The sequence below is a fragment of the Bos mutus genome, chromosome 5 (assembly GCF_027580195.1).
Source record: "Bos mutus isolate GX-2022 chromosome 5, NWIPB_WYAK_1.1, whole genome shotgun sequence".
In the NCBI taxonomy this organism is placed as follows: domain Eukaryota; kingdom Metazoa; phylum Chordata; class Mammalia; order Artiodactyla; family Bovidae; genus Bos; species Bos mutus.
Window position 1 is genome coordinate 43,853,773 of NC_091621.1, and position 14,844 is coordinate 43,868,616.

At 52.3% G+C, this 14,844-nt stretch overlaps 1 protein-coding gene across 6 annotated transcripts in view; it reads right to left on the reverse strand.

The window, feature by feature from the left end:
* Positions 1–2,049: 2,049 nt before the first annotated feature.
* Positions 2,050–14,844, reverse strand: part of POU6F1 (POU class 6 homeobox 1) — a 28,946-nt gene continuing 16,151 nt past the window's right edge. For 4 of the 6 annotated variants that reach the window (XM_070370804.1, XM_070370807.1, XM_070370808.1 and 1 more), the window contains 8 exons: positions 14,294–14,415; positions 13,210–13,435; positions 12,430–12,683; positions 11,603–11,731; positions 10,808–11,011; positions 7,215–7,356; positions 6,477–6,645; positions 2,050–5,494 (listed from right to left, as the gene is read on the reverse strand). In XM_070370804.1, the coding sequence (XP_070226905.1) occupies positions 5,149–5,494; positions 6,477–6,645; positions 7,215–7,356; positions 10,808–11,011; positions 11,603–11,731; positions 12,430–12,683; positions 13,210–13,435; positions 14,294–14,415 (1,592 nt within the window). In that variant the 3' untranslated portion in view covers positions 2,050–5,148. The remainder of the gene's footprint in view (positions 5,495–6,476; positions 6,646–7,214; positions 7,357–10,807; positions 11,012–11,602; positions 11,732–12,429; positions 12,684–13,209; positions 13,436–14,293; positions 14,416–14,844) is intronic. The other 2 variants (XM_070370809.1, XM_070370810.1) reach the window with 2 other exon arrangements.

Sequence of the window (14,844 nt, forward strand, 5' to 3'; positions counted from 1 at the left end):
TCCCTGTCCATCACCAACTCCCGGAGTTCACTCAGACTCACGTCCATCGAGTCAGTGATGCCATCCAGCCATCTCATCCTCTGCCGTCCCCTTCTCCTCCTGCCCCCAATCCCTCCCAGCATCAGAGTCTTTTCCAATGAGTCAACTCTTCGTATGAGGTGGCCAAACTACTGGAGTTTCAGCTTTAGCATCATTCCTTCCAAAGAAATCCCAGGGCTGATCTCCTTCAGAATGGACTGGTTGGATCTCCTTGCAGTCCAAGGGACTCTCAAGAGTCTTCTCCATCACCACAGTTCAAAAGCATCAATTCTTCGGCGCTCAGCCTTCTTCACAGTCCAACTCTCACATCCATACATGACCACAGGAAAAACCATAGCCTTGACTAGACGGACCTTTGTTGGCAAAGTAATGTCTCTGCTTTTGAATATGCTATCTAGGTTGGTAATAACTTTCCTTCCAAGGAGTAAGTGTCTTTTAATTTCATGGCTGCAGGCACCATCTGCAGTGATTTTGGAGCCCGCAAAAATTAAGTCTGACACTGTTTCCACTGTTTCCCCATCTATTTCCCATGAAGTGATGGGACCAGATGCCATGATCTTTGTTTTCTGAATGTTGAGCTTTAAGCCAACTTTTTCACTCTCCACTTTCACTTTCATCAAGAGGCTTTTGAGTTCCTCTTCACTTTCTGCCATAAGGGTGGTGTCATCTGCATATCTGAGGTTATTGATATTTCTCCTGGCAATCTTGATTCCAGCTTGTGTTTCTTCCAGTCCAGCGTTTCTCATGATGTACTCTGCATAGAAGTTAAATAAGCAGGGTGACAATATACAGCCTAGTGTGGACAGTCAATATTAGGATCGTGAGATCTAGGCAGAGAGAAGTGCTGGCTTCTGTGTCATTTTGGCCTCATTATTTCAAAGTCCTGTAAAGCGCCTCTGATCCCCAAACCTAACATCAGTATCTTAGACATCTCTTGCCCCTTGGGTGGGGAAGGGATGGGAGAGCATGATTTAGAACCCGGCACAGTGCCTGACTCAGGAATTCTGGTTGGGTGGAATCAAAGGTGATGCCTTGTTCTCACCAGTTTAGATTATGTCGCCCAGACCTTATCAATACCAAGAAGATGGGGCAGGGGACTGGGGAGAGGGCGAGTTCCATGGAGGTATGGCATGACCCCTACTCCTAGGAGGGAGACCCTTTTTACAGCCATACTTTCCCAGTTCTGAGCTTGAGTGGTGGGCCTGCTCATACTATCTGCTGGCCTGGGAAACAGTACAAAGGAAGATCCTCTTATCTATATCTAAATGTTTATACAGCATGTGGGTGCATGCTAAGTTGCTTCAGTCAGGTCTGATTCTGTGTGACCCTATGGAATATAGCCTGCTGGGCTCTCTGTCCACAGGATTCTCCAGGCATGAATACTGGAGTGGGTTGCCATGCCCTTCTCCAGGGAAAGCGTAAATCAACCTAACTGTGACTATTCTAGCCTCTCATCACAATAAGCATGCCTGCATAATGGCCTGGAAGGCCAGGTTTGAATTTGGACTTCTAGGGCTCCCTCCAGTTCTGTGCTAGAATGCGCCTCAGTCCTGGCCCCCAGCTTGCCTCCTCTGAACCCTGTCGCAGCTCCACCTCACACTGTAAAGGGCTTTGAGCATATGCAGAGGCATCCAGCCTGCACGGCCAAGCTCTGTCCACCCAGCTTTCTGACAACAGCTGCCCCCTGGCAGGGAATTCTGGGGTCCTAGGTATCAGGGGTGGTCTGGAAAGAGAAAGGTCACACCCGCTTGACCCTGTACCCCACAGGAGATCATGGCCGGGAAGCAGGAGTCCAGGGCACTGATCCTCCTCCTCTTGCAATGGGATTTTCCAGGCCACAAGCTCTGCCAGCAAAGGCAGCTAGCTCATCCCCTGGTCTCTGACCCTGATTTTCTTACATCACTCTGAGAGGTAAAAGAGAAACAAGCAGACCAGTACAAAAGAAAAAATACTGTTTATTCCACACAACTACACCAACTGCTTGCCCCCTCCCCCCATTCTCCCCGTCCCACCCCTCACTCCAGCTCTCAGCAGACTTTGTCCACGTCCAGGAACAGTTAGAACCTCGGTGTCAGAGCCTGGCCTGTGAGACAGGAAGGGAATCTAGGCATAGGAAGGTGATTGGATTTCCAAGGACATACAAAAATGCCAGGGCCTCTCATTCCAAATTCAAACAGGTTCTTTAATCCACTTGGCTGAGTTCTCTCCCTGAACCCCACTTGGATAAAATGTCATGATTAGTGCAGGGTCAAAGGCCCCAGCCAATTCATTAAGCCATAAAACATTTTGGTCTTTGAAACAAAAACAAAACCACATGCAAACAGTGAAGCTGCTTCTGCCCTTCCGCCTGCCTTTCCATGGCAAAGGAACCACTGAGCTCTAGCTGGTAACCAGAAAGGTGCTTTTAAAACAAAATCAGTATCAAGTCCCTTCAGAGTCTGATGCTGCTCTTAACAAGGATATAAACAAAACAAAACCCCACCTCAGGGCCATAGCTGCTTCTGGGGGCCCTACGGTGGGGCAGTAAGAGCAGAGATCAAGTTGGTGAGCTCCGCTGTGTGCGTACTTCAGGGACACCCTGTAGCCCCTGCCTGGGGAATTCAGCTTGCAAACACTCTGACCCCCCTCCCCCTGGGCTTGTTTCTCTGAAAGACCAACCCATCATTCCGGCAGAAGAAAAGCTTTCGTTCTACCCAGCCTTGGGAAGACAGATTTAGATGTGGGAGGAGCTAAGAAAGCATGGCCAGGCCTAATTTAGAGCAGCTTTTTCCTGCCGTGACTCAGGACAGATGGTGTCCTCCGGCATATCCACTGCCATGGACACGCCCTGGATCGCATGCTACTCCTGTGTGCACCAGCCAGGACCCACTTGTCTCTCGCAAGAAAGAAAGCATATCTGAATGCAAAGGCCTGAGGGTAAAAACCTGTATCTCTCTAATTAATTGAACTGTAAGTCACTGAATCCTTCACAAACTCTGGTACTTGATTCTCCCTGAAAACTTGTTTACGACACCCCTCTCAAGTGCCCCTCTCAAGTGAGCCTGTCACCTCATTGGGTCAGGTGGATAACCTTGAACTTGAGTGTGCAGCCTTACCCTTGGAGATGTATTCTCTGCTGGGACGCTGCGGCAAGCGAGGTGCGCACCTGCTTCCTCATTCCCCACCACACTTAAGCAAGTCTGGTTGGTCAGAATCCAGTGGTGTGGGGGGTGTGTGTGCGCGTACGTGGCAATTTGACACACAAGTGCCCTCTCACTGGCAGGGCCACCAAGACGACGGCCACAGTGGCCCTGAAAGACCTGGGACGCACCAGCTTCAGGTAGGAAAGGAAACCCAGTCTTCCAGAGGAAGCAAGGCTGGGCTCTGCACCAGTGTCCCATGGAGGTGGCGACATGCCCTCACCTGGCAGTCACTTCTTCAGGGTTTATTGTGTGAGGGCAGCTGCTAGAGACCAGGTTCTGTAAGGACAGGAGTTGTGAAAGGCGGGGGCAGCTGACCCCTGTGACTTGTGCGTGACCTTTAAGTCTAGTCTACATAGCAGGTCTGGGCTCCTCTAGCAAACCTCCCAGTGCCCTCCTGACCTCCCGGAGTCACATACTGAGTTCCAGGGGATGCCCAGCTGCAGGGAGAATGGGAAACTCACTGAACATCTTGCAGGAGATGCTAAGCTCCAGTGTACCACAGATACCCTCTCTAAAGGCAAAACCCAGTCTGCTCTAGGGGTATTCTTAACTCAGAAGCACTCTGGGGGGCTTGTTCACACAAACACATGGTCTAAGACTCTGGACAAAATTAGATTTCTCCTCTGGTATCCAAGACTGCAAGTTACAAAGAAAATTAGTTAAGTCACCTTCCACAGAGGACCTTCCCAGGCTGCTGTCCGCTCTTTCTGGATGTGGGCTTTTCCCAGGACCTTCCCGTCTGGTGTCATTTCATTTGCTGCTTATGAGAAGACCCCAGGACTGGGTGGGAGGTGAGTGTGAGGGCAAGAGAGACTCAGCATTCCTATCCTCATTTCCCCTCCCCCGCCCCTGAGTGCCTGCTTATCTGGGCAAGGGGGTTTTCCAGGCTGCAAGTTCTCTTAACCACATCATTCTGATGTGGAGATGGTCACGGACAGAGATCAGATTAAAATCTGGGAGAGATGCCTTATTTATCAAGTTCCCAACCTGCTGGCTTAGCTGGTTGCAATGTCTGCAACACAGGAAACCTGGGTTTGACCCCTGGGTCAAAGATTCCCTGAAGAAGGGAAAGGCTACCCACTCCAGTATTCTGGCCTGGAGAATCCCACGGACTATACAGTCCATGGGTCGCAAAGAGTCGGACACAACTGAGTGACTTTCACTTCACAACATGCTATAGACCCAGGTCAACTCCAGGACAGCTAGAGTTCACTGCTGATTTCTTCCGACATGATGTATAAAAGAAAAAATTCTGCTTTAGTGCAATTTCCCCTACATAGGAGCCAAGGAGAGATGGGAGCGATCATGTGTTCTGGCCCCAGGTCTATGGAAACCTCCTGACCTTGAGGTCGAGGCATACGTGGAATCTGACTTTCTGAGCTGCACATCACACTTTTCAGAACAAGATCTCTTGGATTTTGTTGGGGGACAGTGTGCCTGCAGGCAGAGGGTAGGTGGGTGAGGCTGTGGTTCCACTGCACGAGCCGCTGTACCTGCCACGGTCACACAGAGGAACAGAGAAGAGACAGTGGAGAGAGTGCCATCAAAAACAAGAGCTAATGGCCAGTGGTCCTAGAGGCTACTACAGCCCCGTCCCAAAGATGGGGAGCCTCTGGTTCCCAACCAGAATTCACCCTTTAAAACACACATCAGCAAAGTGCTTCTTTAAGTGACACGACAAATCCCCTCCTTCAGCATGACCAGCCCCAAACCTGGAGGTCTCAGGTGGGCCCCACTGCCCTCCCTGGGATGCGGACGACACGGGGAAGAGGAGGGAGGCAGCTGACACACAGGTGCATGGTGGAGTCTCACAACCCAGGACAATCACAGCCACAGGCAGCAGAATGACGGATGCCGCAGGGTGGCAGCCGGAGCCAGATGCCAAGGGAGGTACAAAGTGCTGGAACACAGGGCTGGGGGCTGAGCCCTAAGGGATCTGAAAGACGTTCAGCTTGCTGGTGTTCTTGAGTGTCTGGCGCCGGTTGCAGAACCAGACCCGCACAACTTCCCGGTCATAGTTGAGCTCCTTTGCAATCTCGGTGATCTCCTGGCCTGTGGGCAGCGGGTTCTTCTCGAAGTAGGCATTGAGAGCCTCTATGGCCTGGGGGGTAAAGGAGGTGCGGCGCTTACGTTTCTTGGAGGGCTCACCTCCCACAAACTCCATCAGGTTCTGCTGGCCTTCCTGGTTCCGGAGTTCAGCTTCATGCAGCCACTTCTCCAGCACTGGCTTCAGCTTCTGGGCACTCTTGGGCGTGATGTCCAGCTTCTCAAACCTGTGGGTGACCCAGGCCCAGGAAGGGACAGTGACAGTGTCTTACTCCCAACCCCAGGGGTGAGTGCTGGCTTCAGGGGGCTGCTCCTCCTGGGGCTGGCAGACCTGTGCTCCCCTCACAACTCCTACTAATATCCCCTGGCTCGGCCCAGCCCAGACTCCTCAGATTGTCCTGTCTCCCAGGTCATAACAGGGAGACCATTCCCATGGCCTGTTTACAGTACAATGATAACAGGGCAGCTGCTTTATGAACACCATTGCAAAACGTTCACACCCAAATGGGTGAGGTCCTTTGAGGAATCATGTTGAGAGGCCTCCAAAGATGGCAAATAGATGTCCTAAGTGCTGTCTTCCTCCAACTGCAACATCACTAAGTCAGAATACTCTTTTTGGCTGAGCCCAGATGAGACTACAGAATTCCCAACATGACATTGTATCTTAATAGTCACTCTAATCTAATATAGAGAGTTGGCAAACAGATGAAACCTTTTGGCCATACCTAGCCATGTGCTTTTTAGAAAAAGCACGTGGCTTAGGGATGTGCTTTTTATTTTATCTTTCACCATTAAAAAAAATTGAAGTATAGTTGATTTACACTTTACAATCAACTATAATACAGGCACCGGAACCAGTCTGTACACTGCATACAGAAAAGTCAGTTACATCATTTCAGGGTCATGTCTCACAAGATGGGGGGGTGGAAGCATGATAGAGGTGATGGTCGGTTATAGTTCAGAACCAAGCCAGAACTGAAGTTCCCACTCTTGTGATTAATTTCATAAGCTGTACTCCTGTCCCTCTAGGATTCCTAACTGGATCAGGATCTTGGATTCCTCCTAAATAGATAATATAAATGCTCAGGATTGGAGGATAAACTTCAGAGGGCCCCAGAAAGACTTTGACTACTCCAGGTGTTCATGTCTAAGTGCCAGATACCTGAGCTCCTGTGAGTGTCCTGCTCTTGTCCAGGCAGTCTTACTCACCGGCAGATGGCTGACTGGCTGTAGGCTGGGCCTTCCGTTGCAGTCAGAGCCTGACCCACCTGGGTCTGTGTGAGGCCCAGGGATAGCCGCCGGATCTTAAAGTTCTTGGCAAACTCCCGGATCTCTTCTAAGTTGATCCCGTCCTCATCCAGACTTGGGGTATGTGGCTCTAGGCCAGAGGAAGGGGGCAGGGGTGAGTGTGTAAGACAGACAATCATCACTGCTTACCTCGCCCATTGGCCTAGCCCTGGTGAGTAGTGAGGGATCAGGACGTTTGACAAAAAGCCTGTGTACCCTTAAGACCTTCATCATTCCTGTCTCCAAGACAAATAAGATGGGAGCAATGGGCCAGGACCAAGGTGCCTGTAGATAGAGGTCTATTTTAAGTTCTTCCAGCTCTAACTGTTGACCCTCCCTGATTCTCCCCAGGCTGGCCCCACGCACACCTGTTAGCTACCCACATTCTTCAAATACTGGTGAGAGACCATAGGAGAGACAGCCAATGATTTGGCTTCTCAGAGAAGCAGCCAGACAGCCGGCTAAGCAGCCTCCACCACGGTCATGCACAGAATCCAGCTCCATAGAATGAGAATAAGAAAGTCAGTTCCTGGCAATGGGCCTGTGCTCTTCCCTTTTGGACTCTGGAAAGTTTACTAAGGGGAGAATCATCTAATGTGGTCAGGGTGTCCGAATAAATGCCTCACCCCTTCGCCATACCCTTCCCTTGGAGCCACTTACTGGACACCAGCTGGCTGACCGTAGGGGTCTCTGAGCAGGTGATCGGGATAGGAGCAGAGGCAGCAGGCTTGGCTGCTGGGGCTGGGCTGGCGATGACCACGGCCGGCTGGGGCATGGCTGGTGTGGGCTGGATGGGCTGCACCTGTGAGAAGAAGAGCCACCAAACCCCCACTGCCCGCCTGCTTGGCTCAGCAGGGTGGGCAGTCCAGAGGTAGGGCAAAAGCGGGCATGGACTCCTTCCTCACCCAGCACACTTTTACCTGTGCCCCATCAAAAGGCAAGACTAGAAGCTATGCATCAGCATCCACCCAGGCAAGGAGATCCAACCAGTCCATCCTAAAGGAGACCAGTCCTGGGTGTTCATTGGAAGGACTGATGCTGAGGCTGAAACTCCAATACTTTGGCCACCTCACATGAAGAGTTGACTCATTAGAAAAGACCCCGATGCTGGGAGGGATTGGGGGCAGGAGGAGAAAGGGACGACAGAGGATGAGATGGCTGAATGGCGTCACCGACTCGATACAAATGAGTTTGGGTGAACTCCGGGAGTTGGTGATGGACAGGGAGGCCTGGCGTGCTGCGATTCATGGGGTCGCAAAGAGTTGGACACGACTGAGCTACTGAACTGAACTGAACTGAATGATGATGACCTCCAAAATAAGCATAGGATGTGCCCCACCGAGCCGAGGCCTTGCAGGTGTCTATGACCCGGGCAGGTCAGAGGCTCAGAAAGGTTCAGCGTACTTGGTCAAAGCTCCAAGTATCCGCCCTTGAGATAACTGCTTTCAAGTCTCTGCCCTCAAAGGAGAAACCTAAACCTGATTCTAGAGCCACCACACCCCAAATGTCCATTAATGCATGCGAGCATGTGTGCTAAGTCACTTCAGTCGTTTCCAAATCTGTGCAACCATATAGACTGTAGCCCATCAGGCTCCTCTGTCCATGGGACACTCCAGGCAAGAATACTGGAGTGGCTTGCCATGCCCTCCTCCAGGGGATCTACCTCACCCGGGGACTGAACCAGCGTCTCCTGCGTCACCTGCATTGCAGGCGGATTCTTTACCTCTGAGCCACCGGGAAAACCCCATACCCATTAATAGGTAACTGGCAAATGACTTTTGGGACCTCGCTACAGTAAGACACTGTGCAGCCATGAAAAAGAATATCTCTTAATAACTGCCATGGAAAGACCTCTGAGTCACAGTGCTAAGTGAAAGAAAAAAAAAAGTAAGGTGAAAAACAATTTTTATGGAATAATTCCTTTAAAAAAATACAAATTTCCAAGAAAAAAAATTCTGGAGTCATATAAAGCGAAGTGTCAACAGAAGTCATCTCTGGAAGTGGAATTAGAAAGGATTTTTACTTTTTGACATCATACATAATGTTGGAATTTTAATAAACAACTTATATTTACAATCAGGATAAACTATAAATATATGAAATCAGTATTTGAAGTATGATTTTTTTTTTAAGCTTCATGAAAGTGCAGATTTCTCTAGGATGGGCCTTGTTCCCTGCATTCTGCCTCCTGGTAGCTTAAAAATTCATTCCCTCGTCATCCCCAGGGCCTTGTTTGGAGCTCCTTGTCTCTGGCTAGAATTCTTTAAGCTGTCTCCTAATAGCTGAGGGCTGAAGAATTGATGCCTTCGAATTGTGGTGCTGGAGAAGACTCTTGAGAGTCCCCCGGACAGCAAGGAGATCAAACCAGTCAATCTTAAAGGAAATTGACCCTGAATATTCACTGGAAGGACTGATGCTGGAGCTGAAGCCCTGATATTTTGGCTCCCTAATGGGAAGAGTCGACTCATTGGAAAAGACTCTGATGCTGGGAAAGATTGAGGGCAGGAGGAGAAGGGGGCGACAGAGGATGAGATGGTTGGATGACATCACCGACTCAATGGACATGAGTTTGAGCAAACTCTGGGAGATGGTGAAGGACAGGGAAGCCTGGCATGCTGCTGTCCATGGGGTCGCAAGGAGTTGGACCCGACTGAGTGACTGAACAACAACAAATAGGACTCAAGTCACAGCACAGTCCAATTCTTGGCTCCACCTGGATAATAAAGGGAATTTTAAAAATACACATCTAACTAGCCACTTCCCTGCTAAAAACCTTTCGGTGACTCCCCATTACCTAGTATAACAATAAGAGCACCATTTTTTACACACTTTACACACATTTCACTTTGTGTGCCAACCTTCTGTGTAATGTATCTTTAACATTCATAACTTAAGTTGGTATCTTATCATTCTCATTCTATAGATGCTACTGCTGCTGCTAAGTCACTTCAGTCGTGTCTGACTCTGTGCGACCCCATAGACAGCAGCCCACCAGGCTCCCCCGTCCCTAGGATTCTCCAGGCAAGAACACTGGAGTGGGTTGCCATTTCCTTCTCCAATGCATGAAAGGAAAAGTGAAAGTGAAGTTGCTCAGTCGTGTCCGACTCTTAGCAACCCCATGGACTGCAGCCTACCAGGCTCCTCTGTCCATGGGATTTTCCAGGTGAGAGTACTGGAGTGGGTTGCCATTGCCTTCTCCTTCTATAGATGAGGCTGAGGTTATTCAATGAAGCTGGGAAGCAGCATATCACATTTGAGAACCACAAGCCTCAACATCACCTAGGAACTTGTTAGAGATGTGAATCCTTCAGCCCCACTCCAGACCTACTGTATGAGACTCAAGGTGAGGCCTGGAAATCTGCATCCTAGCATGCCCTCCAGGTGGTTCTTCGGCACACTCAAGTTTGAGAACCCCTGCTCTGGCACACTGTACTTCCTGCAGTTCTGTGGAAGTAGAAGAATCTCCCATCCAACCCACCCCTTTAGATTAGTTCAATGTCGCACTCTGTGAAGCCTTGTCAAACTCCTCAGTCAGCAGAGTGGGTTCCTAAATCACCTTATCCTGCCCCTACCCGAGCCTTTGCCACACTGACTTTAATAGTCTCTGATGCCGGGCTACCTAAGGCAAGGAAGGGCATCTTATTCATCTCCATATCTTCAGCACTCAAAACAGCTCCTAGAATGAACACGTGAGTGAATAATCGATGCCACAGTGCAGAGTGGAGGAGGGGTGGAGGGATGAAGGAGTGAAGAGGAGGAGGGTGCAGAAGGAACCTCCCAGGGCCTTTCCAGCAATTTGTTCACCCTGGAGTTGATTGAGCCCCAATTAACATTTTTTTTTTTTTGGCTTCACCCTGCAGCATGTGGGATCTTAGTTCTCCTACCAAGGATTGAACCTGCATGCCCTGCATTGGAAGTACAGAGTCTTAAGCACTGAACCACCAGGGAAGTCCCAAGGCCCAGTTTACTTTGACCACCCTTCCCCGGCCTTCTCAGAGTGGCACTGGCCTCTGAGGGCACATATACACACGTTTGGTGTGTGGGGGTAAGGAGCGGGGTGGTGGTGGTGTTTTTCTGGGCAGAGCACATGTGAACCAAAGGGACCTTCTACCTTCAGCCTCCCTCCACTTTTGGGAGGTGTCCTGCTTTCCCAGGGGCTTTGGAAAATCATGTTGTCCTGCCCAGCCTCTGGAGGGAGGCTGCTCATGCCTGACAGCACTGCCTGCCACCCTCCCCCAACCCAACCCTTGTACCTCACTCTTAGCAGGGGACTCAGGAGTGCTTGGCTTCCGGACAGCCACAGGAGGAGGCAGGGGGCTGCTGGCCAGGGTCGCGATCACCTGGCCCTGGGCGTTCAACAACAGCTGGGGGGTCACAGCCTGGACCTGCAGGCTTTGGGCCGGTGCTGGGGCCGCCACGCTAGCCGAGTTCACTACCCAAGGAAGTGTTCCAATAACCTGGGAGGAAACACAGGGACCCCAAGTGTGAGGGTAGCATCCAGCTCCACCCCCAACCCAAACCCCTACACTGGCAGGAAGGGACTTAGACAAGTCACCTAACCCTTCTGGGCCTCCATGTCCTCTCAGTAAAGTGAAGGATTCACACTCTGGGGGTTGCTTCTCTATTCTCTCTCCAGAGCCGTGAGGGAGCAGGAGGGGCCTACATGTGAAGCCCTGCTCTGCCACACTTTAACTAGCTTAATTTCTCCAAACCTCAGCCTTCTCTCCTGTAAAATGGGAACAAAAATCTCCACCCAACGGGTTGTACTCAGAATGAAGTGGCACAATGTATGAGAAAGCACCTACCACAGAACATGGCCACAAAGCGAGGGCTCCCTAAATGAAAACTCCCAACAAGAGTGAGCACCGCCAGGGTTGGGGTGGGGGCGATGCCCCTGCCTGGCCTCAGTGTCAGCAGAGAGCTGTCACACAAGCAGTAATGAATAGCAGCTTCTCACCCTGGTTGAGTTTCTATGACCCAGTCCTGCCCCTCCCCAACAGCCAGCATCTCCACGGTCCCCACCCCTCCACCTGGCTTTGACCACTTGCCTGACCCTGAGCGTTGGTGAGAATCTGACTGCTGATCCCTGGCATGCTGGGAATGGCGTTGGCAATGACCGGAGTTGTGGTGAGGGAGCCCAGGATCTGGGTCTGTCCCCCGAGGGAGGCAGCACTGATCTGTGGGTGGAGGAAGAGCCTTGCTCAGAGGCAACGAGGCAAGAAAGAGCCCAAGGCAGAGGGAAGAGGGCTGAGGATATTGGGACAGGGGTGGGGGTAACCGATGCTGGGCAGATGTGAGTGTGGGCTGCAAGCCCAAGTCCACCAACTGAATGGTATCCAGGGCCAGGGGCTGCAGAAGGTGAGCAGGGAAGGGCGGGGCCACAGTCATGGAGGAGTACCTCTGGCTAATCTTTCAGGCCAACCCTGGGACAGTAGAAGGGCCAGGCTGGAGAGGCTGATGTGACTCTAGCCACATCTAACTAGAGGCCATCTACTCATGCCTAACAGCTCCACTACCAAGCCAGGAGCCACACTGGATAGACACTGGCATGGGGCCGTGAGCCTCTAGCGCCACTTTGGTGACAGCTCACAAGTTTGCAATCCCCAGACATCATCCCACCCTCCAAGGCTGGTCCATGGTCCAGGTTCTGGAAGGTTGGGCCAGCCCTCTTGGCAGAGGTTGTCTGCTTTTGGCTGGGATGCATGGGCTGGCAGCTCCCTCGGAAGGAGCCCATCTCTGCCGAAGTGTTGGAAAAGAGACGCATTCAGGGGGCTGGTCCTCCACCTCCATACTGCCCCGTGGGAAGGGTCAGGTTCACCCTTGGCCAGAGATCCAGTCCATCCCCGGTGAGCCTTGGGTGAGGGCAGCAGCTTACGATTCCCGGGCTGAATGCGAAGCCTGCAGGCTGAACGGTGATCTGTGTGGGGGTGTCCACAGACTTGGGGGTGGGGGCAGTGGCGGTGGCAGCAGTGGGCTGCGGTAGAATGGCTGGTGTGGTCTGCAGCAGTGGCTGGGGCTGGAACAGCGTCTGGGGCTGGGCCGGTGGTCGGGGCTGGGCAGGCGAGGAGGGCTGGGCCAGTGGGGCGGCTTGTACAGGCGCCGGGAGAGCGGTGTTCAGCACGGCAGCTGCTATGGAGCAAGGCAGAGACAGAGGCGCTCAAATGCCTAGCCGCGGGCCAGAGCAGCTCCAATCCCAAGGGATCTGGTACAAGAACGAGACGGGGGTCGGGGCATTGGGGTGGGGGCACAGGCTGCTGTGATTCCCTTGATCCTTGCAGGGGTGGCACATGCCAACATCTCTCATCCCCCCTCCCTAGGGCCTGGAGATGTGTAGGTTCAGAACCAGAAGTGGAATCTTCTTGCAGTCCTTCTCAGGAGGCTGGTCACAGGGTGAGGTCTGGCGTAGGGGGGAGGGCAGTCCCAGACAGTTGGCTGAAGGAAGACAGGCCTGCTGGGCCAGCGTGGTGTCTTGGCCTAGAGTCCTGATGTGGTGCAGCAGCTCTGTGGCTGGGGGCCTGGGGCACCAGATCCAGACTCCAGGGCTCTTGCCCTGGGAGGGCCGCGGGTTCGGAGTCCAACATGGCAAACACATGAGCAGGGAAGGTAGTGGAAGGTGGCGGGGGCCTGGTGCAGTCCTGGGGAGAGTTGCCGTTACCTTGGAGACCGGCTAAAGGTGGCTTGAAAATTCCCCCCGTGGGAGAAGCAGCGGTCAGTCCTGGGAGGGCAGCCACGGTTGCAGTAGGAATTGTCCACACGGCCAGCCCCTGTTGACCAGCCACTTGACCTGCAATACTGATGGGGATAAGAAGAGGTTGAGTAACTGCCCCTGCTGGAACCATAACTCCTGTCAGAACTGTGGCTAAGTTTTCCTGAGTCAAGACCTGCAAAAGCAAACAAGATTTCAAAAAAGAAAAGAAAAAATAAAAAATCAACATCAACAGCGCAAACGCTGGGTCTTTTAGACCCAGCTGACCACACACAAAGCATTCTGAGGGGAGGGGGGAAAAGGCTGCATGAGGGCGGGGAAGGGACGAGCCCTAGCTGGAGGCCCATCCCTGAGGAGGGACCTGGACTGGACTATCCCATCCCTGGAGAAACAGCCCAGCCCTGCCCAAGGATCAGAAAGGGTCACAGGTCTCTCCCACCGTGGTTGGCCGCCTCCCAAGCCTTCCCTGGGTCTTTGCCCACGGGACTGATGCTTTGTGACCAGGAAGCAGGGGCAGGGGCTGGTGGAACTGAGTCGTCAAGGCCCACAAAGGCCTCTGGGAAGCTATGATAGAGGACACTCCTGACGGACACCTTGGATATCTGTGTGTGCAGTGAAAGATGTCACAGGGTGCTCAGTCTGCCTAGAGGCCCCTGGAGCAGCTTCTCGCTGTGCTGGGGCTGCCCTCTGCTCTAAATGAGGAGCCATTAACTCTTCCTAACCCCCTAGAGGGGCTGACAAGGGTATTCACTCATTCAATCATTAGATGACTTGAAGAGTTACTGTAATCTTATAATCCTTGCTGGACCTGAGGGGATTACCTGACAAATGTAGACTTACTTTTCCCAGGGGGCCTGATCTGGGATAGGGGAAAGGCCAGGGGTCCCTAGTAGGAGATTCCCTCCCTCAAGCCACAGCCCCTTCCCTGTCCTGCCTCATGAAGTTCCCAGATGCCATGGCCAGCCCATGTTGGCTATCCCATGCCTTGCTCTTGCCCACTGCCCTCTGTCTAGCTCCCTGGGGTGGCCCTTACCTGGGGGGCAGCTTGTACAGCCAGTGGCGTCAGGGTCTGTGATGCCTGAGGCTGGCATGGAGCTTGGCTGAAGGTGGCAACGGCAGGGGCAGGGCTCGAAGGCATCCCCGGAAGTGACTTCACTTCATGCAGCATTGGGAGAGAGAGGGACAAGGAGTGAACCTGGCGGAGTGGGACGACTCTGTGCCGCACTGCACTTCTGCACAACCCGAGGCCGATCTCTGGTCTTCCCTGGCTCAAAGAGGGAGTTCCCCCAAAGTTACTGGTAGTGAGCATGGGAGGCTGCAAAGCCCTATGCCAGACCTGGAAGGTACACCACCCTCGTCACACATGCAGATGAAGAAAATGCAGACCCAGGCACAGCTGGGTATCAGCCTGTCATCTCCTGGCTTGGTAGGATGCTAGGACCTATCACATAACCAGCAGTAGAAATGAACATGGGTCAGGGAGAGAAGGTGCCAGAATCAATGGGATTGATTGGCTCATCCAGCAACTGGATCAATGGTCACTCTACCCCCAGGCTACTTTGGAGATGCAGTGTTGGCTCAGGG